Source organism: Bos indicus, chromosome 10, assembly GCF_029378745.1.
Source record: "Bos indicus isolate NIAB-ARS_2022 breed Sahiwal x Tharparkar chromosome 10, NIAB-ARS_B.indTharparkar_mat_pri_1.0, whole genome shotgun sequence".
NCBI classification, from domain to species: Eukaryota; Metazoa; Chordata; class Mammalia; order Artiodactyla; family Bovidae; genus Bos; species Bos indicus.
In genome coordinates, this window is record NC_091769.1 from 51,255,873 (window position 1) to 51,280,738 (window position 24,866).

General features: G+C 33.9%; 1 protein-coding gene and 1 non-coding gene across 3 annotated transcripts in view; one reads left to right on the forward strand and one right to left on the reverse strand.

Moving 5' to 3' along the window:
* MINDY2 (MINDY lysine 48 deubiquitinase 2) overlaps positions 1-24,866 on the reverse strand; it is an 85,445-nt gene that overhangs the window by 18,344 nt on the left and 42,235 nt on the right. Inside the window, exons 5-7 of one of the 2 annotated variants that reach the window (XM_019968759.2) lie at positions 20,239-20,341; positions 13,841-13,983; positions 1,926-2,099 (exon numbers count right to left, since the gene is read on the reverse strand). In XM_019968759.2, the coding sequence (XP_019824318.2) occupies positions 1,926-2,099; positions 13,841-13,983; positions 20,239-20,341 (420 nt within the window). The remainder of the gene's footprint in view (positions 1-1,925; positions 2,100-13,840; positions 13,984-20,238; positions 20,342-24,866) is intronic. The other variant, XM_070797489.1, reaches the window with a different exon arrangement.
* LOC139185554 (U6 spliceosomal RNA) lies at positions 1,413-1,519 on the forward strand. Its single transcript, XR_011569123.1, has one exon. It is a non-coding gene; the product is annotated as a U6 spliceosomal RNA (small nuclear RNA).

Here is a 24,866-nt window from a genome sequence, read left to right on the forward strand (position 1 = left end):
TGAATATGCTATCTAGGTTAGTCATAACTTTCCTTCCAAGGAGTAAGCGTCTTTTAATTTCAAAAGTTATCCACTTTTATTACAAATTAGTGCTGAATGAAACTTGACTATTCTGTGCACCTCCCCCAGCACACTCTCAAGGTAAGAGAATTATAAATAATCACAGAAGGTATGTAAAAGGTTGTTGCCTGTGAACACCTTATACTATCGATCATCTTAGAGGCATCAAGAAATTGTCCTTCAAATTTTTCTCCTCGATTCTTCAAACTCCACTCTTTGCCAAGTCTTTGATACTTTAAAAATTATTCACTTATTTGGCTGCACTGGGTCCTAGTTGTGGCAAGGGAGATCTTTAGTTGACGCACATGGGATCTTTGATCTGACATGCAGGATCATTTTTCAGTTGTGGCATGTGAACTCTTAGTAGCAGCATGTGTGATCTAGTCCCCTAAGCAGGGATTGAACCTGGGCCCCCTGCCTTGGGACCGTGAAATCTTAGCCACTGGACCATCAGCAAAGACTCCCTTCTTTGTTACTTTGCAAACAATATCATACGTATATTCTCAAGATCTTATGACTAGATTACTGTGGCAATCTACTGCTTTACTACAATCCCTCTGTGCCAATATTTTTTATATACAGTGGTTTAAAAATCTTGTATATTTCTCTTAAATGCCCCTGTATACCTTCTGGAGGAAAATGAGTATGGATTACTATGGCTGTCAAAGCAAAGTTGAGAGTCCTAGAAAGATTAGCATTTGTTTGAATCAAGTATTCTTTTGTCCATTCACAGCTTGCTATTCAAACTGCCGTTACAGAACTTATATATTAGTTGGTAAAACACCTGCCTCCCCAACTGACTGCCAAATCTCTGAGAACAGGACAGAATGATTTATCTTTGTGTCCCCAGGACCTAGTTACAGTGTTCAATACAACTGCTCAGTGAATACTGGCTAAATGAACACAGTCTCTATGCACTTAAATTGTTATCAGCAAAACATGTGCCAACTGTTTAACATAATCATATTTCCGCCTAAGTTAAAGAAAATGTCACATCACTCTTAGACTTCTAGTAATAAACACAATTGTGGCTCTAAGCCTACCCACCAACAAGCAAAAATTTCACCTATCTCAGTTCTAAATAAGAATTCTACCAGCAGTGCAGCTCCCGCTGTAAAAGTGTCTGTCCTCCTTACCTTGGATTCTAAGGCTTAGAACAGCCCCTACTCTTTACCCAGAGCATGCAATCTTGAAGACTCCCTCTGTTCTTTTTTCTGACTAACCAAAATAGATCTCAAATATGTACTCATCTCTTCATCTCTACCACTAAAGCTAAACAAATTGCTACTTTGCTTATACCAGTGTCCTTCCTATGCATTTGCCACGTAGCAGGTTTTTAAAAAGGTAAAGCAGTACTTCCTTCGGCAGCATATATACTAAAATTGGAATGACACAGAGAAGAATAACATGGCCCCTATTCAAGGATGACATATACATTTGTGAAGCATTCCATATTTTTTACAGAAGTAGAAATCTACTGTTGTACATATGAAACATATAATGTTATAAACTAATGTTACCTCACTTTAAAAAAAGATAAAGTAAAAAAAAAATAATAATAAAAAAAGATAAAGTAGATCATTGTCACTTCCATGTTTAATATCTGGCATATCTTCCCTCCTACAATTAGAATAATATTCAAACTCTTTACCATGACCTTCACAGTTAAATATAATCAGACCTTCTGAACCAAAGTGTACAATTAATGTAGAATAATCATTTCCCTATTTAGGAAGTAATAGAATTTCACAAGTATTGATATATTAATTAACAAATCTTTAGTTCAAAATTCTGAATAACTAAATTCATATTTGAAAGGAATGAGCATTTATCAATAAAACTATATGAAGATAAAACATATTTACCTGATCTATCTGATCTTGTTGTCCTCTGTATACAGTTTCAGGATCTGAAGGAGGCCGAAGATGAAATTCTGAGTCACAGAAATTTCCATCACCATCAACATTGTGTAGGCTTTCCCAAACAACTTTTTCTTCAGTGAGAAATCCTTGGTCTGTTACCAACAAATATAGTAGACCCTTAATAAGAAATAAGAAAAAGGACTGTTGATTAAAACTAGTTTAAAAAATTTATAATTTAAAAGAAATTCTATAATCTGTTTAAAATATAATTATTCCTACTAATTTCCTGTTATGTCATCCTACTGTATGACATAATAAATAGTAGACCAAGTAGATAACTTTCTCCCTGAGTTATATCCACTTGACTTTGAATATAGTTTGTAATTGCTACACCATAGTATAATGAGAATTAGGAGCTCTTGGCGTCTCAACTAATTCATAACTTATAAACAGCCCCTTGGGGTTTTTTAATCTCCTTTCACAAAATACAAAAATACTAGACAATAAGTCCGTAAAAAATACATCCAATAACAAGACATAGTACAAAAAAATTATATAATATTGCGTATTTCTTAAAAAAAATTAAGCCTATATCACTAATCCAATCCATATCAATTTGCTGCTCTTAATTTATACACCAATGGTATTTTGTACTTTTCTTATTGTAGCACCGAATCATGCTATGCAATGATTATGTTTTCCTCCTTGTTCTCCAGACTATATAGTCTATCTCTTGGCCTACTGTAGGCTGTATCATAAAGCTGGAGTCTAATATTTATTGAATCAATGTATTCATAATGTATTTATAGTCATTATCATAGAATTTAGCATTGATCTCTAACTGTTCATATGCATCAGTTCTAATTCCAATCATATGTAAAGGGTCCCTAGTATAATGCTTGTAAGCAATTTTTTCTTCAGATTTGCCAAGGACAAGACTTTCAATTACTTAGAATTCCCACTGGTTAATATAGTGTTTATAATTGCACAAGAATCATACTTTTCAAGTTTTCACTTATACACAATCTTAATAATTAATAATAAGAAATTCTTTTAAAGACTTGTGGTACAAGTAGCAAAATTACTGAATAAATTCTGAAGCTTTAAAAAAAAACTAAGTAGTTACTCTTGAACATTTACTATGTGTCCAGCACTGTGAGACACAGCTCTTCCTAGAGTACAGTCTTTCCTATTGTCTAGTAGCAGTTACATTCAAGAATCAGCTGTAGACATTGATTAATTTATAAGGTCACTGAAATGTCTACAGCAACATGAAAAGTATTTATAAAGAAAAGCATTTTGGTATAAAGTTTAAAGATACTATTTTAAGCAAAAATTAAGTCCAGGATCATTTTTTTAAAAATCAGGTATGTTCCAATTTATCAAATACTGAGTGCCTGCTATATACTCAGCACTATGCTAAGTGATTGAGGATTCATATCATGGATAGTAATGATCCCACCTTACTCTGGTATTAGCTTCTCCTTTTCTGTGATTCCACAGAATTCTGGACTTAACACTATTACAGCACTTCATACACTGAATTATCATTGTCTGTTTACTTACTTATCTCTACTAATACATTTCAAGCTTGACCTAACATATTTTTAATACCCAGTTGGGGTCTACCTTGTTCTAGGAAAATTTAAGAGCAAAAACTTAATTTTCCACGGAACAAGTCTGACCTTTTGTTTAATACTTATCACAATGCATTTCAACATATTATACAATATATAAGTTTTACAATTTATTCTATGTAGGTCATATATTATTAGATTGGCTGTTTGTTGGGAAGGAACTATAATCTTATCAATAATTTTTCTCCAAATGACTCTTTAGGAAAGGTAAATTCTAGGAGGGTTTTTATGAAAGCTATTACTATCCATAGCACATGAATATTTAAAAGTTTTAATTAAAAGGGTAGTCATTTCTTGCATATCTAACCTATCTTCTTATGGACACCAGCCTCAATTTCTTCCTCTTTTAGATGTTGACATTTATCAAAAAAGTCTATAATTGGTCCACTGACAATAATGCTGGTTATTACTTAACAGTTCCTTGACATAACTGCAGTGTAAAATAGCAAAGCATGTATCCATGCTGTACTGAATACTTTAGGTTCATTTGTTCCTGACAGTCTACAATTAGATCACCACTAAGAATATTTCTTGGGAATTCCCTGGCCGTCCAGTGGTTAGGAAGCAATGTTTCACTATTGTGGCCTGAGTTAAATCCCTGGTTTGGGAACTAAGATCCTGCAAACCATGTGCTGTGGCTAAAAAGGAAAAAAAAATTTCTTGCTTTTGTATTCCAGCACTGCTGTTATATTGTCTAGCCAAAGTTTGCTTCCCTAACCTTAAATCTTTTTCCTAATCTCACTCACCAGTCTCTAAAATATTAAATTCATCAAAAAATACAAAATACATATATTATTAAATTCATAGATTAATATATAAAATGTACATTTTATTATGTGAAAATATATTATTTTTTTTAATGGGCAATTTTAACTATTAAAGACTCAACAAAAATCTATTCTATGTAAAATACTCTAATAATTTCATACAGAGTATATATTATTTGTATTAACAATATACATAAAGCCATCACATTTTGTAAATTGGCAAAACAGAAGAAAATCTAATAATACTGTAATACAAAAGTTAAGTAATTCCAGCCTTTAAAGTACAGAGGAAAGCACTGCTAGTCCTGGTTAACTAGGTTGGATTTGAATTACTTAAAGCCTGGTCTCTCAGATGTAAAGTGGGAATAATAATATCCACTCCTCACAGGGGAGTTGTGAAAATTAAATGAGATAATGATATGGGTACCAGAAAACATAAAAATCTTTTCTACAAATCACAGTAAAAATAAGCCCCATTAATGGAATAATACACTTACAGATACTTTTGACTGACTGCCAATTTATTATAGACTGGTAGTTTATTATTATTATAGGTCCCTAGTTATAGATACCATTTATCTATACAGTGTTGAGAAAATATTCTATCCAGATATTAAATTTATTTTTTGTTGAAAGTGTATCTAGAATTCCATGGAGTGAACTGTGTTTCTACTCTAGGTGTTCTAAAGAGTTTACAGAAGCAGGAAGATACAAAATAAAGTGATCATTAAATACAAATGCAAATGGCCCTAAAAATCTCAGGGTCCTTCAAAAGTGAAATGTTAGAAACCTTCCTTTTCCTATTCAGTAAATGATCTTGCCTTCCACGTTATAGAAAATAGAAGTAACTTTGAAACAGTAACTTTCTCTATTTCCTGTCATCAAATCTATAAACCTACCTATAGCCATTGTTGTTATTTGTTGTTCAGTCGCTCAGTCGTATCTGACTCTTTGCAAACCCATGAACTACAGCACCATAGACTTCCCTGTCCTTCACTATCTCCCAGAGTTCACTCAAACTCAAGTGCATTAAGTTGGTGATGCCATCCAGCCATCTCATCCTCTGTCGCCCCCTTCTCTTCCTGCCTTCAATTTTTCCCAGCTTCAGGGTCTTTTCCAATGCATCAGCTCTTCGCATTCAGGTGGCCAAATACTGGAGCTTCAACTTCAGCATCAGTGCTTCCAATGAATATTCAGGGTTGATTTCCTTTAGGATTGACTGATTTGATCTTGTAGTCTAAGGGACTCTCAAAAGTCTTCTCCAGCACCATAGGATCAATTCTTCAGTGTGCAGCCTTCTTTACAGTTCAACTCTCACATGTATATGTGACTACTTTGACTATATGGACCTTTGCAGGCAAAGCGATGTCACTGCTTTTCTTCCAAGGAGCAAGTCTTTTAATTTCATGGCTGCAGTCACCATCCACAGTGAATCTGGAGCCCAGGAAAATAAAATGTCACTGTTTCCATTGTTTCCCCATCTACTTGCCATGAAGTGATGGGACTGGATGCCATGATCTTAAGTTTTCTGAATGTTGAGTTTTAACCCAGCTTTTTCACTCTCATCTTTCACCCTCATCAAGAGGCTTTTTAGCTCTTCGCTTTCTGTCACTAGGGTGGTAACACCTGCATATCTGATGTTGTTGATATTTCTTCCAGCAATCTTGATTCCAGCTTATGAGTCAACCAGCCTGACATTTTGCATGATGTACTTTGTATATAAGTTAAATAAGCAGGGTGACAATATACAACCTTGACATACTTCTTTCCCAGTTTTGGACAGTTGTTCCATGTAAGGTTCTAACTGTTGCTTTCTGTCCTGCATACAGGTTCTCAGGAGACAGGTAAGGTGGTCTGGTATTCCCACCTCTTTAAGAATTTTTCATTTTTTTGTGTGATCCACACAGTCAAAGGCTTTAGTATAGTCAATGAAGCAGAAGTAGATGTATTTTTGGAATTCCTTTGCTTTCTCTATGATCCAATGAATGCTGGCGCTTTGATCCCTCAAAGAATGTCCAAACTACCATATAACTGCACTCATGTCATATGCTAGCAAGGCAATGCTCAAAATCCTTCAAGCTAGGCTTTAACAGTATATGAACCGAGAACTTCCAAATATACAAGCTGGATTTAGAAAAGGCAGAGGAACCTATAGTCATACTCATAGTCTATTCTTTCCCTTCTTTATGATGAAGAGGTCTCTTTTTAAATCAGAAGTCAATCCCTTTCACCTATGAAAATGTCTATCCTTTCTCATCTTCCTTATCTATTTATCTGTTGATGTACACTTACGCTGCTTCATGTCTTGGCTATTATAAATAGTGCTGCTTTGAACACAGGGGTACATGTACCTTTTTCAACTAGGGTTTTCGTCTTTTCTGGGTACACACCCAGAAGTGGAATTGTTGGATCATATGGTAATTCTATTCTTAGTTTTTTGAGGGATCTTCATACTGTTTTCCATAGTAGCTACACCAATTTACTTTCCCACCCACAGTTTACCCTTTTCTCCACACCCTCTCTAGCATTTATTATTTGTAAGCTTTTTGATGACGGCCATTCTGACCAGTGTGAGTAATATCTCATTGTGGTTTTCATTTGCACTTCCCTAATATTTAGCAGTTTTGAGCATCTTTTCATATGCCTGTTGGCCATGTCTTTGTGGAGAAATGTCTATTTAGGTCTTCTGCTAATTTTTGATTGGGCTATTTTTTTTTAATTGAGTTGTATGAGTTCTCTGTATATTTTGGAAATTAACCCCTTATATGACACAACATCTGCAAATGTTTTCTCACATTTAGTGGGTTGCCTTTTAGTTGTTGACTTCCTACACTGTGCAAAAGCTTTTAAATTTGATTAGGTTCCATTTGTTTATCTTTGCTTTTATTTCTTTTGTCTTGGGAGACTGATCTAAGAAAATACTGCTGTGATATATCAAAGAATGTTTTGCCTATGTGTTCTTCTAGGTAATGGCCTCGTAGAATGAATTTGGTAATGTTCCCTCCTCTTCAGTCTTCTGGAATAGTTTGAGAAAGATTAAGTTCTTTGTATGTTTGGTGGAATTCTTCAGTAAAACTGTCTAGTCTGGGCTTCTGGGGAGTTTTTTGGTGTTGTCATTGTTTAAAAAAAAATTTTTTTTTTTAACAGATTCTGTTTTACTTCTAGTGATCAGTCTGTTCAAAGTATGTTTCTTCTTACTCAGTTTTAGCAAGCAGTAGGTTTATAAAAACTTGTCCATTTTTTCAAGGTTGTCCCAATTTGGTGGCGACATGTCTAACATTTAAGTCTTTAAGTCATTTTGAGTTTATTTTTGTATATGGTGTGAGGGAATGTTCTAACTTCATTGATTTACATGCCATCTGTCCGACCTTCCCAACACTGCTTCCTAAAAAAACTGCCTTTTCTCCATTGTCTATTCTTGTTTCCTTTGTTGAAGATTAATTGGCCATAGGTGTGTGAGTTTATTCGTGGGTTCTTTATCTTGTCCATATCTGGATCCATATATCTGTTTTTGTGCCAGAGGTGTGTGAGTTTATTCGTGGGTTCTTTATCTTGTCCATATCTGGATCCATATATCTGTTTTTGTGCCAATTCGATGCTTCCCCCCGCCCCCCATGCTTTTTGATGACTGTAGCTTTGTGGTATTCTAAAGTCTGGGAGGATTATGCCTACAGTTCTTCTTTTTCTTCAGTGTTGCTTTGGCAATTCTGAGTCTTTTGTGGTCCTAAAGAAATTTTAGGAATGTTTGTTCTAATTCTGCAGAAAATGTCATGGGTTATTTGAAAGGGATTGCATTAAATCTGTAGATTGCTTTGGGTAGTATGTCCATTTCAATAATATGAATTCTTCCATCCAAGAGCACAGGATATCTTTCCATTTCTTTGAATTGGCTTCAATTTGCTTTACCAATGTTTTATAGTTCTCAGTATACAGGTCTTTCACTTTCTTGGTTAGGTTTATTTCTAGGTTTGTTTGTTTGGAGGGGTTTCTCCATAAAATTTTGAACAGGACTTTTAAAAAAATATTTCTGATACTTGTTGGTTTAAAGAAATTCAACACATTTCTGTATATTAATATGGTATCCTACTACCTTACTGAACTTATTTATTAGATCTAATAGTTTTTGTGTGGAGGCTTCAGGGTTTTCTGTATAAAGAATCATGTCATCTGCATAGGATGACAGTTTTACCTCTTTCCTTCCAATTTGGATACCATTTATTTACTTTTCTTATCTGTTTGCTGTGGCTAGAACTTCCAATACTATGTTGAATGGAAGTGATGAGAGCAGGCAGCCTTGCTTTGTTCCTGAATTCAGCAGGAAGGTTTTCAGCTTTTCACCATTGAGTACTATATTGGCTATGGGTTTGTCAAAAATGGCTTTTATCATGTTGAGATATGTTTCCTCTATACTCACTTTGTTGAGATTTTTTAAAAAATAATTTTATTTATTTATTTTTGGCTGTGCTAGATCTTTGTTGCTACGCAGGTTTTTCTCCAGCTGTGGCAAGCAGGGGCTACTGTTTGCTACAGTGCATGGGCTTCTCTTGTGGTGCACAGGCTCTAGCGCACACAGGCTCAGCTGTGGTATGTGGGCTTGGCAGTTGTGGTTCCCAGGTTCTAGAGGACAGGCTCAACAGTTCTGTTGCTTGGGCTTAGCTGTTCCACAGCAAGTGGGATCTTCCCAGATCAGGGATCGAACCTATATTTCCTACATAGGCAGGCAGATTTTTTACCACTGAGCCACCAGGTAAGCTCCTAGTGATAGGTTTTATCAGAAATGTGTGTTGAATTTTATCAAATGCTTTCTCTGCACCTATTTAGACGATCAGGTGGCTGTCATCTCGATTGATTTGCATATCTTGAACCATCCTTGCAATTCTGGAATGAATACAACTTGATCATGGTATATGATCCTTTTTATGTATAGTTGGATACAGTTTGATAATATTTCATTGAGAATTTCTGCAACTATATTCATCAAAAATACTGGCCTGTAATTTTCTTTTTTTGTGGTATCTTCGTCTGGTTTTGCTATCAGGGGTGGTTTCACAATATGACTTTGGTAGTGTTTCTTCCTCTTCAATATTTTGGAATACTTTGAGAGGGATAAGTTTTTCTTTGTATGTTTGGTATAATTCTCCAGTAAAGCCATCTGGTCCTGGACTTTTGTTTGCCAGTTTTTGGTTTGGGGGTTTGTTTGTTTATTTGATTATAGATTCTATTTCATTTCTAGTGATCATTCTTTTCAAATTACCTGTTTCATTTTGACTCAGTTTTGACAAACTTGTTTACAGAAACTTATCCATTTTTTTTCCTTGGAGAAGGCAATGGCACCCCACTCCAGTACTCTTGCCTGGGAAATCCCACGGACGGAGGAGCCTGGTAGGCTGCAGTCCATGGGGTCATGAAGAGTCAGACACAACTGAGCGACTTCACTTTCACTTTTCACTTTCCTGCATTGGAGAAGGAAATGGCAACCCACTCCAGTGTTCCTGCCTGGAGAACCCCAGGGATGGGGGAGCCTGGTGGCTGCCGTCTATGGGGTCACACAGAGTTGGACACGACTGAAGTGACTTAGCAGCAGCAGCAGCATCCATTTTTTTCTAGGTTTGCTGGCATATATTCACAGAATTTATGAGTTTTTAAAATTTCTACCATATTGGATGTTATTTTTCCTCCTTCATTTCTTATTTTATTTTGGTCCTCTCTCTTTTCTTCTTGGTGAGCCTGGCTAGAGGTGTCAATTTTGCTGTTTATACTTTCAAACAATCAGCTCTTGGTTTCACTGATTTTTTTTCTATTTTTTAAAATTTCTGTTTTATTTCCTCTTTGATCACTATTATTTTATTCCTTCTGCTGACTTCAGATTTTATTTGTTCTTCTTTTTCTTCTCTTAGGTGGAAGGTTCAGTAGTCTGATATTTTTCTTGTTTTTGAGGAAGCCTGTATTACTATAAAATTCCTTCTTAGAACTGCTTTTGCTGCATCCCATAGATTTTGTAAGTTGTTTTCATTGTCATTTGTCTCAAGGTGTTTTGTAATTTCCTTTTTGATTTCATTGTTACTCACTGGTTTTTTAGTAGCATATTGTTTAGCCTCCATGTAATTTTTTCCCCTCATTTTTCTTCCTTTGGCTGATTTTTAGTTTCATACCATTGTGGTCGGAAAAAATGCTTGAAATAATTTCTATCCATCTTAATCACTAAATCTGGTTGACTATATCTCCTAAATGTCTATGGAATCTGTCTACTCTCTATTTCTTTACAATCTTAGTTTAAGTTATTACAATCTCTTACTTGCCTTCCTACAATAGTCTCCTAACTAAATACATGTCCACTCTTGCCTTGAAGTCCAAAGCATCTCAACACATTATTGACCAGGGGATTTTTGCAGAAACTAATGCCTATGGCATTAATAGGTTTTCAGTCAATAATGTGTTAATGTTATATAAGGGGCAGGTGTATCACCACTTCTGATATACTGTTCAGCCATGAAATAAGGTTCACTGAGAAAACTTAGAAGTAGAGAAATAGCAGGATGCACACATTCCCTCAGCTACCATTATCTCACAGAAATGCATACTCAATCCAGAAACAGACCTAATGTACAATGAGTTCTAGGAGAGGGACACTTTCTCCAACCACATAGGAAAACTGCAAATACCTAGATGACATTTAAAGGACCTATAGGTTGGGGGTATGGCCTTGATTAAAAAAAAAAAAAAGGTAACATCTAAAGTTCAATTTTGGGAAGTTGTAAAACAATCACCAACAACACCAGAGACCTTGTTTTCTCAACTGAAGTATCTCACCCCTGCTAATAAGCAAAAGGAAAAAAGAGAGAGAAAAAAAACAAAAGGAATCATTAGGCCATTAGGATACCAAGGTCTACTTCTCCTTTTCTTTTTGGATGGCATCACCGACTTGATGGACATGAGTTTGAGTAAGCTCTGGGAGTTGGTGATGGACAAGGAAGCCTAGTGAGCTGCAGTCCATGGCGTCGGCAAAGAGTCAGACATGACTGAGCAACTGAACTGAACTGTGGCTTATAGGATCTTAGTTCCCCAACCAGGGATTGAATCCAGGCCCTGGCAGTGAAAGTGCCAAGTCCCAACCACTGGACCACCAGGGAATTCCCTATTTTTCCTTTTAACTGAGAACTCTATAAGATCTGGTATCTATTTCTTGAGCCTTACATCATGCCTCCTATTTTCTATGCTTTAGTCTTTGGCATAGGCCTTCTTTGAATTCCTTACAAAGTTAGGTTATTTCCCTCCTCAGGGCATTGCACACATGCTCTACCTGCTTAGTTAACTGCAACCCCCCTTTTTCCTGACATTCTCAAATAGGTTATAAGTCTAATAAAAGTACTCACAGCATGTCGTATGCAGCCTTTACAGAGTAAATCTCAGTAGAAATGATAACTACTTGTGCAATTATTTAACGTGCTTCCCTTGCCAAATCAGGAGCTGCCTTGCTCAGGCTGCAGTCCTAGTACTTAGCTGAGCACTCAGTCATAATCATGCCCAATAGATATTTGATTAAATGAATTAACAAAATGTGGACTTGAGGAGATAAGGTAAAATAAAGCAAGATGACCTAGCAGTATTTATTATGTAGCAATAATTCTGATTTTGTAGTTCTTTGGCCTTAGATTTCTGAGGAATATGGATAAATCTGGGTCCATACCTATCACATATCTAGCTTAAATAAGACAATAATACAAATAAACCCTTGCTATAACAAACAGCAGAGTAAGAAAGCTAGGACTATACAAGCTATTCCTATATAAGCAAACAAATAATTATTTTATACTGCTTTTTGCAGTTCACTGATTAATGTGTTGAAGGAAACATGAAGTCAGATTCTTGACTTCAATAAGCCTGCATGCCTCAACTACTGAGGCTGCATGCCACAACTACTGAGCCCATGCACTACAACTACTGAAGCCTGAGCACCTAGAGCTTATGGTCTGCAACAAGAGAAACCACTGCAATGAGAAGCCCATGACCACAAGGAAGAGTAGCCACCACTCGCTACAACTAAAGAAAGCCCATGGGCAGCAATGAAGACCCAGCACAACCAAAAATAAACTTTTAAAACTTAAAAAAAAAATCACCTGGAAAGCATTTTTAAAAATACTCAACCATCTATGGGGTCGCACAGAGTTGGACATGACTGAAGCGACTTAGCAGCAGCTGCAGCACCAAGTCCCACCTCTACAGATTCTGATTTAATTGAGATCATGCTGGGATCTGGGCATTGGGACTTTTTTAAGAGTTCCCTTAAAACTGTATGCTAGGCAGTTCTAGTATACAATCTGGGTTGAGAACCACTGGTTTAAGGAGAAAAGAAGTAGCTTACTGAAGAGTTAGTATTTGAAATGCTTCTTAAACAATAGGTGAAAACTGGATAGGCAAAAACGGGTGAGAATGGGGGCTTCCTTGGTGGTTCAGTTGTAAAGAATCAACCTGTAAATGCAGGGCCATGGATTTGATCCGTGGTTTGGGAAGATCCTACATGCTGTGGAGCAACTTAAGCCCATGCACCACAACTACTGAGATGGCGCTCTGGAGCCTGTGCTCAGCAGCAAGAGAAGGCACTGCCATGAGAAGCCTGAGCACCACAACCAGAGAGTAGCCCCTGCTCGCTGTAACTAAAGAAGGCCCATGTGCAGCAACAAAGACTCAGGACAGCTAAAATAGAAATAAACAAAGTATTGAATCTTTAAAAAATCAATAAATCTTCTAAAGAAAAGAGGGGTGAGAATGTAAACAAAGGGATTAACGAGTAAGAAATGGCAATAAAAGTGCATAAATGGGAAAACATAAAGTGTATAAGGGGATGAAGGGTTATTAATGAGTAGACAGATCATTATGGCTGAAGCAAAGTGTTGGCACAACGGGACAGTAGAAAATATCTTGCATTTTTATCCTCTAGGAACTGTGTTCTACTGAACATTTTTGCTACATTATTGACATGATCAGAGCAATATTCTGCACAGAAGTCTAGAGATAAGTTGATAAACTCCTGAATTAAGTGGCAGCTCTAAAAATGGAACAGCTGAAGAGATAACAAGAGGGATGAATCAGTAAGTTTTTTTTGGCAAAGCCATAAATGGCACAATAAAAAGAATTTAAAGTCACACTGATAACTATAATAATAGAAAACACTATCATGCAAACAAATCTTGATTCTTTCCTCTAAAGTCCTTTAGATCTCAAATGTAAATATCCATCATCAGCAGTCATCCTAGTTCTATCTCTAGGGTTTATCTTCTTTTTCCTTAGAAAGAAAATACATACATTTTAATGCAATAATCTGTGCAAAGGGAATTGAGACCTACATAAATACAAAAAACTGATTTCCACTCTAAAGAATTAATAATTACCTTGTAATTTGATGGTTAAAGAATATCATGCTAATTTTTTTTTTTTTATTTTGAAGCAGATCATAAGACACCTCTAAATCAAGCTCCTTTAGTTCAGAATAACAATAGCTATTTCTATATCATACCTTGTATTTGGTCATGGTGCTAAAATGATTATTCCGAAAGAAAACACAAAGTTCTCCTTCCTGAACCGTTGAAGTTAGTTCACATAATCCATGGTATGTCAGTTGAGTGGCTGTGTTATTTAGAAACTGCTCAGCTACAAAGCCTAGGAACCAATGCATAATATTAAATGGAAGAATAATTTCAAAATTTAAAAGTTTTTCTATTTACACTGTGTTCCAAGTATGAAGAAAGGCCAATGAAAATAAGACTTTTCTATTATAACATGATGGTGCCAAACTGGAGATTCTTCTTTCTTATTCTGCTATGGAAGATGTATCTGACATTTCCAGGCTAAAGAAATAATTATCTGAAATTCTTTTTATTAATAAATGCATTTACTTATACCACACCTACTTTTGCAAAGAATTTCAATAAAAGAAAGAGACACAATAAAATTAAAACCCAATATAACAAATGAGAAGGCAAGGGTTAGCAATTTAAAAAGTGGGTAGGAGCAAAAGTTGTGTGTTAACAACCACTTCCCCAAAGGACAGGTGTTTAGAAATTAAAAGCAGCTTCAAGAAACTGAGTTGCTTAAGATTTTGACAAAGATTTCAGATAATTTTCAATTCACAAACTGTTCAATTCTTGCCTTAAAACTAAAAGTAGGCATAAAACCTAACAGAAAACAGTGGGGTAACCAATGACATTTTTATCCTATTCTTCAACATATGCCACTCATTATATAGATATATCAAGATCAGAAATAGAAATAATCTCTTTTCTTTTCAAACATAATGAAATACAAAGAAGCTTTCTGGGGTTTAATTTAAAAGATATGTATGTACAGTTGATCCTCATTATTCACATGGGTTCATATCTGCAAATTTGTCTATCTAAAATTTATAACTCCAAAAATAAATACTTATTGCATCCCTAAGTATGTACAAAATATCAAAAAAATTGAGTTACCCAATATGCACATTCCCCACTGAAGACAAAATAAGCAACACTATGCCTTCTTGTTTCAGCTCTCATACTGTGAAGAAGTGTCATTTTCATGTTCTATTTAATGCCACACTTTTCACATTTTGTGAAATTTTTGTGCTTTTTGGGGTGATTTTTAATGTGTAAAATGGTTCCTAAGTATAATGTTGAAGTTAGTGTTCCTAAGCACACAAAGGTTGTGATGTGCCTTATGAAGACAATACATATTTTTTACAGCTTCGGTCAGGCAAGAGTTACAAGGCTGTTGGCTATGAGTTTAATGTTTATGAGTCAACAGAGGTGTCTCGAAACAGAAACACACACAAAAAACAAGGTTATCTCTTGACAAGCTGATGAAAATGTGACCAGAAGCTCACAGCTACCTAATCTTCTGTTTTGTTTGAGAGTAGTGGTTTGGTATTGGCTAATTCAGTGTTCACAGCAACTTTACAGGACATAACTTTCAGTAATAATGAAAGTCAATTGTATAAATATTTTAAAAGCCTGTATTTCTCTCTTTCCTTCTTTTTCTTCCTTTCTTCTTTGCTCCCTTTCTTTAAAAAGGAATGGAGGGGAAGAGAATGCTCTAAAAAGTTTTATAAGTGAGCAGGGAAGTGCAGATACTGGGAGTAAAGATGAATCTGTGTTAAGAAACTGACACCTCAACAAAAAATTGAAAAAAAAGTTGGTAGAAACTTGGTAGGGCCAGAGGCAGCTGTATAATATAGGTTTATTCCACTCCCTTATCATCCCTTACTTTTATTTACTTTTTAGAATTTTGAGTTAAGTTTTATTTGGGGCAAAATGAGGACTGCAGCCCAAGAGACAGCACCTCAGATAGCTCTGAGTGACTGGTCCAAAGAGCTAGTGGAGGAAGGTAATAATATTTTGGTGAAGGGGGAGTTCAATGCAATCAAGCACTCATTTTACAAAAGGTTTTCTGCTAGTCACAAGGAGCTGATGTCACCATGAAGGGATTTAGTGCTTTTCTAGATATGAGGAGATGCAAAGATTGGGATCATGAAATCATTCCTGAAAATATCTTACTATCTAAAGACCTGTTACACCAGTTTCCTGGAGCACAGAGTGCCTCACTCTCCACAATGAATTCCCTTCAGGGAGTGTCAAAGGTCAGCAGCTGCAGCAGCACAGACAGATGGCAAATGCCCTTGTTGTTGTTCTTCACTTGCTGGCAAATGCTCTCAGCAAGTGCCAATTTGTAGTTGACAGGCAAGTGTCAATTTATAGTTGACAGGGCCCGTCCCTCATTTTCAGCGTCAAACCATAGCACTTCCAGCTACAAACCGGTTGTAAAAAGTAATCAATATACCATGCTATTCCAAGGAATTGGTAAGGTAGGAGGGGAAGTGCAAAAAGTTATACAGAAAGCCACAGCCAAAGGAAACTTATAGCACATCTGCAACTTCTTGGGTTTTATACATTTAGAAATAAGATTCCCCTTAATTATTATCATTACTTTGCTAAGTACTAAGTTACTGAGTGAAACGTATTAGTCATATACTAAAGCACTTACTATTATCTAACATTTATAATGTAAGTATATATCTCTGAGAAGTACCATTGCTGTTAGAATATCCATGTAATTAAACACTTCTTTCAGAAAGATGTTTCTAAATGTCCCTTCCATTACCACACTCACACAACATCCTCTCTATAAAACCGTTTCAAAAAGATACAAAAATTCAGTGGAGCTATAGCACAACATTACTTTCATATATGAAATTCCAAAATTTAACCCTAGAATAGTCTTTCTCAGCTATTTGTTTCTAGCAATCAGGACATGGATTTAGAGAGAAGCAATTTGCTTAAGGACATAAAACTAGTTATGGCAAGGTGAAGACTGGAACTTAACTGGTATTAAGTTAAAAAATTTACTGCATTATAAATGCAAATTTATTGCATTATAAATGTAAACTGAACTTTATTTCTCCCTGAACCACAGAGCATAGCTTAATTTAGATTTAGATAAATGTTTCCTAATTCTTCTACCAACTTACAAACAGTGACATATTCAAAAGCTTAATCTAGTTTTAACTTTTCATAGCTAAACAACTTATGGAGTTTCAAAGCATAATATCAGCGATTATTTATTAATTACAAATGGCAAAGGGCATCTTTTCAATAAAAAAATCTGGTAAATATCACCTTAATTAAATTTGAACATCACCAACAATGGGATAGTCAGACATGATGTGCCACTCGATTTGAGGTACTAGGAAAGACACAATGTCACCTATGTGGTAACCCCACTGAAAATATTTAACACAAGTCTACTTAGGAGGAAACAATCAAATGAATCAAAATTGAGGACTATTTTATAAAACAGTTAGGCTGGATTATAAAGAAAATTAAATACCACAAAAGACCAAAAAGAAAAATAGAGATCTGTTCTAAATTACAGGAGACTAAGTTGGTATGATAATTAAATGATACCTGATTGAAGCCTATATTGAAAAATCTTAAAAGTTATAAGGGGCATTATTGGGATAACTGGGGAATTTTGAAAATAAATAGTAAGTTAGATACTGGTAGTGTATCAATGCTAAATTTCCTGAGATAACTGTATTGTGATTACAGAGGAACATTCTCTGTTCTTAGAAGACAAATACTGGGGAGCTAATGGATAGTTTTATAATATTTGCAATTAATTATTACATGATTTAGGAAAGAAATTGTGTGTGTGTGTGAATACAGAAAGAAAGTAAAACTTGAATATATTAGTAATTTGTGAATTTAGATGAAACATATATATGTATGTACATATGCACATATTCATTGTGCTCTTCCAACTTCATGGGTTGGAGTTTTTTCAAAACGAAAGAGAAAGAAAAACAAAAGGAAATCAATATTATTTAATCAAAAATAATATGAACTCAAACTATAACCTTCAGTGTTTATGGCACATAATAAGGGCTCAATAGGTACTTGGCTAAGTGAATATGCTAGAAAAATTTCCTTTAAGCTTTTTTTTTTTTTTTTAATCTAGAAACAGTTGTTAAAGAAATTATTCCTGAGAGAGCACCTGGAATTAATGACAAACTCTGTGGAGTTTGGCAGCTAGTACTGAGTTAGTTTTTTCCTTGCTGATTTTTGCTGCCATGCTACAACCCATCATTATAACTTGAATCAAAAAAATATTAACATCCAAAAGAGGCAGCAAATAACAAATATTCTATGTACACGAAAAGTTCTGAACTTTTACTTATGAGATACTGCCATCAGAAGAAAACAAATATTTTCCAAAAGAAGTTGAAAGAATGTCTAATTCTATTTGACCAATCACTAAATAATATTTCTTTTTCATCAAAAAAGAATGATAGTAAAAGCATTTCTTGTATTCTGCATCTTATGGAAATGAAACTTTTGAATTAAAAAAAAATAAGCAGTTACCATCTAAGGCCAAAGTTCAATAATTTTTAATACAGGATTAGAAATAATAAAACATTTTGGGATAATTTATGATTCAGAAGGAAAGTTACAGTTGTAAGGCTAAATAGAAAAAGAAAGCAGACTTCTTCAGCTGAATAACATACCCAAGAAAATATGGTGAAGAAAATGGAAAAAAGCTAACTGCTACATTAAATAAGTAAAAAGGTCCATCGTGGTCTTTCATTTCATTACTGATGTTATAGTGCCTTTATACATGCAGCCATTGGGATTGAATACTTATTTCAATCAGACTACATATTTGTAATTTCTTATAAACAAAAAACTAGTTGAGCTTTTTAATTGTACTGAATTCCATATACAATTTTTCTTTGAAATGGAAATCTGATAAGCACAATTTCACCATTACAAAATTTATATATCAAGGAATTAATCAGGTTGGTATATATTACCTGGAAATTCTGTACTGCTAAAGAGGAAGATTCCTTTTTATTTTTACCAAGATGTTCTTCTCAAGTTATCAATATTATACAAATTAGCTACCTTTTTCAATATCCCAGAAATCAATGCTAGAGAAATAATAATATTGAATAGTTGTAAAACCACTTTAGTGATGAAGGACTGTTTTTCAGTTGCTGTTCATTCTGCAAGTGTAATAAGTGGTACCCATGTTACAATGCAGCCTCACTTGGTGAAAATGCCATTAATAGTGTTTCCTATAGTTTCTTACCTCATAAATATATTCATCCAAATATCACTTATTGGCTATCATTGTATCTGTTAACACTTTCTAGATCCAATTGTTCTCTCAATTATTATTGAATAACATACTGAAAGTTACTGAGAAAGTAGGAATCCACAGAGATAATTTCTTTGTAGCCTGCTTTCTAAGAATATTTACAGAGCATGGATAAAGAATGGAATCTTCTAGTGAGTGGAATTTTGTTAACTAAGGGAAGACATTTTTTGTGACAACTTTTCTTGCTCCTCTCTCTCCTAAAATTTAAACTTTGCTGCCTTAGGCTGTAGTGAAAGAGGTGTCACACAAATCAATCATCAATATCCCTGAATATTTATGCCTAGATAATTTAGCAATAATTAGTTGGGTTCTTATTAACCAATATAGTTTGAGATTCACTTACATATCTTCTTTCATATGTTGTTAGGTACTCTTGTAGTCACTTGGCTTTAATTTTTTAACATGTAGTGATTATAATAGATTTTTATTATACTTCATGTGAAAGAACTGTGTCTGAGACAGAAAGATGAAGCTTATCACCTACTTTTCACTATTTCTCTTTCTTCTGTTAATCCTTCAACCCGAGAATAGGAGACTTAGTATTTGTGTATATTTATGAAAAACTGAAGTGGGTGTTGGGGAAATTATACCAAATGCTATGGTTCCTGACAGCATTTTGGTTTCAAATCTGCTCTTCCCTTCACTGACTGGAACACAGTTTTTAAAAAAGAAAAAATAAATCATTTCTATATTGATGAATTTAACAATACTTACTTTTAGTTAAGAATTAGGAAAACTGATGATCAAAAGTGTACTCTGATCCAGAACAGAACTTTAACATACTATATTGTACTGAAATATAAGGCAGAGCTCTACCAAAATGAACATGAGTACCATAACACACATCTCACTCAGTCAACTAAAGTGTTCAGGATGAATTATAAAGTTCCCTCAGTACTCCCAAATATTAACCCTTTTTTAAAAGAGCAATTATCAGTAACCCCTGGTAATTGGCCATATCAAAGATAGCCAAGTGATTCCAAAGACTTTTATTAGAATCCAGGCCTGATTTTACAAGGCAAGTAAAAAGCGTTCTAGAAAAAACCTTTCACTGGCACCTTTATGAATAATTACTTCTCTTTTTTAAATAATTACTTCTTTTAATTCCCACAGGTAGCATCACTTTTATTTTTAGAAGTTGTATTTAAGACATTTAAAAGATATTAAATTATAAGACAAGTTATTCTGCCAAGAATAAATCAGGTATTAGCAGCACTCACCCACCTTCACTAACCAGCTCACTATTTTCTGACTGCTTACAAGAGATGATCTTCTCCACTAGCTGGTTGTAGCTGCAGTTACCAACAGCTTTTACAATGTCATCAATCTAGAAAACAAATGACTGTCTCACTAATCATGATAAAGTTATTATAAAAACAGTTACAAAAAAACTTACATCACTCTTGAGAGTTTTATTCTAATACAATACTAAATTAAAAACTATTACTGATGAAAAAAAATCATCACTAAAATCAACACCCAACAGTTTTCAAATTTGTTTATAGCTCACTATAGCATAGTATGAAAAATACTGCTTAGCTATATTTCAATTATGCAAAAAATTATAAAATGGAATTATTATATACAACTTTATTTCTAAAGATTGTAAAGATGTATTTAAGTGATTAAAATTTTAAAAGTAATCTATTTCAGGAAGAGAATTAAGAAAATCTCATTTTTTTTAATTGAAAAAACAAATGTTTTGTATTTAAAGCAAGGCAAATCTAAAAGATGTTAATTTATGGGTTAATAAGGCTTTCCCATTTTATTACTTAGTTCCTAGCAAAGTATACTGGAGATACAAGTAAACATAACTAATGTTACTTCCTTAAAGGAAAGTTAATATACATTCTTAAGGGAAAATATTTGCCTCATGATTCTTATTTTGTCTGTGAAGGTACAGCAGAAAAATAAATTCAAAGTTTTAAAGTACAGAACAATAAAACTGGGCATTGCTACTCTCCTTCCATTATACTTTGCTCTGACTATTGAAGAAAAACAGATTTCTGCTGTCTAAACAACTTACTTTGATTTCACTCCCATTCCTAAAATATATTTGTAAGTTATTTACATGTACTTAATTAATATATTAACATAAATTTATACAATGAAATAAAAAATAACAGGGGCAATATTTTCTTTCCATATCCAAATGATCTTCTTGAATATCACCAAGAACCGACAGATTTGCACAAGTAACAGTAAGAATAGTGGTTTTTAAACAGAGTGTTTTAAAAAGTTAAAAGATTACGAGACTCAAGTTGTTTTTCAAGTATCTAAGTTTTCATTCCACTGCTGTATCTAAGTTTTCATTCCTTTGCTGTATAGCAAAGTTTGAGAACAACTTCTTTAGGCTATAATTTATTTCCTCTATTTCTGCAAAATTTAAGGGTGGTAAAAGCCTCTTAATCATGCAAGTGTACTAATGGTTGGCTGAAGATAAGTTAATTGAATAAGTTAAAGCAGAGAACTGTGAAAATGTTATATACATATCTTAAACATTTCACGTTAACTTAAAACACAACTGTATTCACTTGTCAACCTTCTGACGCAGAGCCAAAATAAGGCTGTTTCTTTGAAAGTGGCTCTTTTGGCTATGATTCTATATAAACAACACAAGAATATGCCTTCCAGTTTTAATTTATTTAAAATGAAAACCTAGGCCCTTAAGAAGCAGTTTGAGAGTATAATCTCTTTAGATTTTCATTATTTTTTGGAACATCTTTACTAATTACAGCAAATATCTTTAGTATTCAACTTCATTAAGTCTTTCCAAAGTACTGAATTTTCAATCCTAAGAAATCCACAAAAATACACCTAGAATAATACATGATCAATATATAAAAATCAGTTGTACTTCTATAGACTAGTGATGAACAATACAAAGATTTCAACTTTTCATAGGCAGAATCTCTACATTAATTAGTATTTTATCAATTAACTCATTTGGATGTCTTTTATGTACTACTATGTACCAGGTGCTATTAGAGAAACTGAAGACTAAGCAGTGAATAAAATAGATGGTTTAGCAAATATATAATATACTAAGTAATCGTATATAGTGATAAGAAGCTGTTCTTTGTTTTCATTGTACTATAGCATTCCATAGTATGAATATAACAGTTATTCATTCATCTTTTGATGGATATTCAAGTTGCTTTCAGTTTGGGGTGATGACAAATAACACTGCTATGAACGTTCTTTGTACATTTATCCTGTTTCACAAATCTAGATTTTCTCTAGCAAATTTGCCTTGTCAAATTCCCGAGTCTTATCCTCAACTTTACTAGATAACTCCCAACTGCTTTCCAAAGGAGGTAGTCAGTTTATATTATCATTAGCATGCAATGAAAATTCTCTATATTGCATATCTTCTCCAACATTTAGTATTGTCAGACTTCTAAATGTTAGTCATTCTGATGTGTGTATTTTGATTTTAATTTGCATTTCCCTGATGACTAGTTCATATGTTCACTGGTCATTTGGGTATCCATTTTTTGAAGTGTTTCTTCAAGCCGGTTTTGAAGAATTTTAGCTTTGCTAGTCTTCTTTATTATATATTTTCTATTTTAATACTTTTGCTCTTAAGATAGATATATAGCTCATTAATTTTCAGTCTTTTACTATTCCTTAATATATGACTTTTAGGGCTTTAAAAACTGTTTTAGCTAAATCTCACAAATTTTGATAAAGATTTAGCTGCTGTGTAGTTTAAAATACACTTTGTTTCATTATGAGTTTTTGACTCAAACAGTCTCTACTGATTTTCTCTACTGATTTCTAGATTAATTACATTGTGGTCAGAGACTATTTTACATTTTGTTTATTTTAAATCCTTATAAATTTGTTGAAACTTGGCTTTATAACAGCATTAGGTCAAGTTTTATAAATTTCATTAGTACATAAAAAGAATGGATAGTCAGGTTCATAGAAAACAAGGAAAGGCTGAGAAAGCAGCATAGACAAGGGGAGACTATGAAGATACAATGATTAAAATGCAATATAATACCCTGGATTGGATTCTGGAACACAAAAAAAATTAGTGAAAAAATTAGTGAAATGTGAGAACTGTAATATAGTTAATAGTAATGTATCAACATTAAATCTCTACGTTTTGACACATGTATTATGGTCATGTAAGAGTAGGAGAAATTGGGTGAAGAATGTATGGGAATTCTGAATACTATCTTTTCAACTTTCCTGTAAACCTAGAATTAGTCAAAAATAAAAAGTTCATTAATTCTTTGAAAAGAATATATGTTTATTAGGTTATCTTTTCTGCTTCTATCAATTACAGTAAAAAGTATTGTAAAAGCTTCCAGTATGACAAATTTATTTCTTCTTATTAAATTCTGCTTTATGTACTTGGAGCTTATGTTATTAGTTGCATACAAATTCTGTTTTCCATTGTTAAAAACTGACCTTTACTCTCTGTGGCGATTCCCACTGAGTTCAAGGAATAGTCAATCAGAGTATTTATTTTCCAGGTGTCTCCAGACACATACACATTTGAAATGATTATATCTTCTTAGCAAATTAAACATTCTGTCAATAGTAATACTTTTTGACTCAAAAGTCTATTCTTTCTGATATTACTATCGGTACATCAGTTTTCTTTAGATTAGCAATGTATGGCATCTCTTTTATCTCTTTTTTATTTGCAATTATTCTGTGTAACTTCAGACTATTTTATATATGTCTCTTGTAACAGCAAATATATATATTTTAATCTGACCTCAGAATCATTGACTTTTAACTAGAGCATTTAGTCCTATTGATATTACAATTATTCATATATTTGAATATATTAAATCTACCGTTCTCTCTTTCCCATCAGCTCTACATTTCTTTACCTCTCCTTTCTTCTTTTTGGATTTAACTTCCCCCTTTTACTAATCCAGAAGTTACGTACTATGTTTTCTATTCTTTTCATGGTTACTCTAAAGGAGCATTATCCATCAGCACATGCTGTAATAATGGAAATATTCTAAATCTTTGTTGCCCAGTAAGAAATCCACTAGTCACAGGTGGCTACTGAGCAATTTAAAGTGTGTCTAGCGAAACTTAGGAAGTAAATATTTAATTAAATTTAACTAGCCATATTTGGCTACCATATTGGACAGAGAAGTTATAAGAACTATAATATCGACCCTTATCATATCAAACTTAGAACTTAATATTCTCTTCTTGATCAATTAATTCTAGGCCTTTAGAAAACTTTACCCTTCTCCCAGCTTATATTATTATTTTTGCATATGCTAATGTTTTTAAACTGTAAAAGATGATATTATTTAATATAATCAACAATGATTTTAATTTATCATGTTATTTTCTCTCCACTCACTCTTCCATCTGGGATAACTTTCTCTCTTTTCAAAATCCTTGTTCAGAATTTCCATAAATAATGGTCTACTGGCAGGAAACTATCTTAATTCAATTAATCTAAAAATGACTTTAGGGACTTCCCGGGTGGTTCAGTGGCTAAGAATGCAACTCAACACAAGGGAGCCCAGGTTAGATCCCTGGTCAGGGAACTAGATCCCATGTGCTGCAATTAAGAGTTCGCATGATGCAACTAAAGATCCCACATCTAAGACTTGGCACAGACAAATAAATAAATAATTTTTTTTTTAAAAAGATGAAGCCAATCTTAAAAATGATTTTATTTCTCTCCATTCTTGAGAGATAATTTTTCTGGGAACAGGAAATAGGCTAGCATTTGCCTTCTTTCAGCACACTGAATGTATGATTTTCACTATCATCTGGCTTCCAATGTTGCATTTAAAGAATTAATTATCAGTAATGGAGAAATACCTTCTCAGTGGCTGAATTAGTGTCCATCTGGGGCAGTG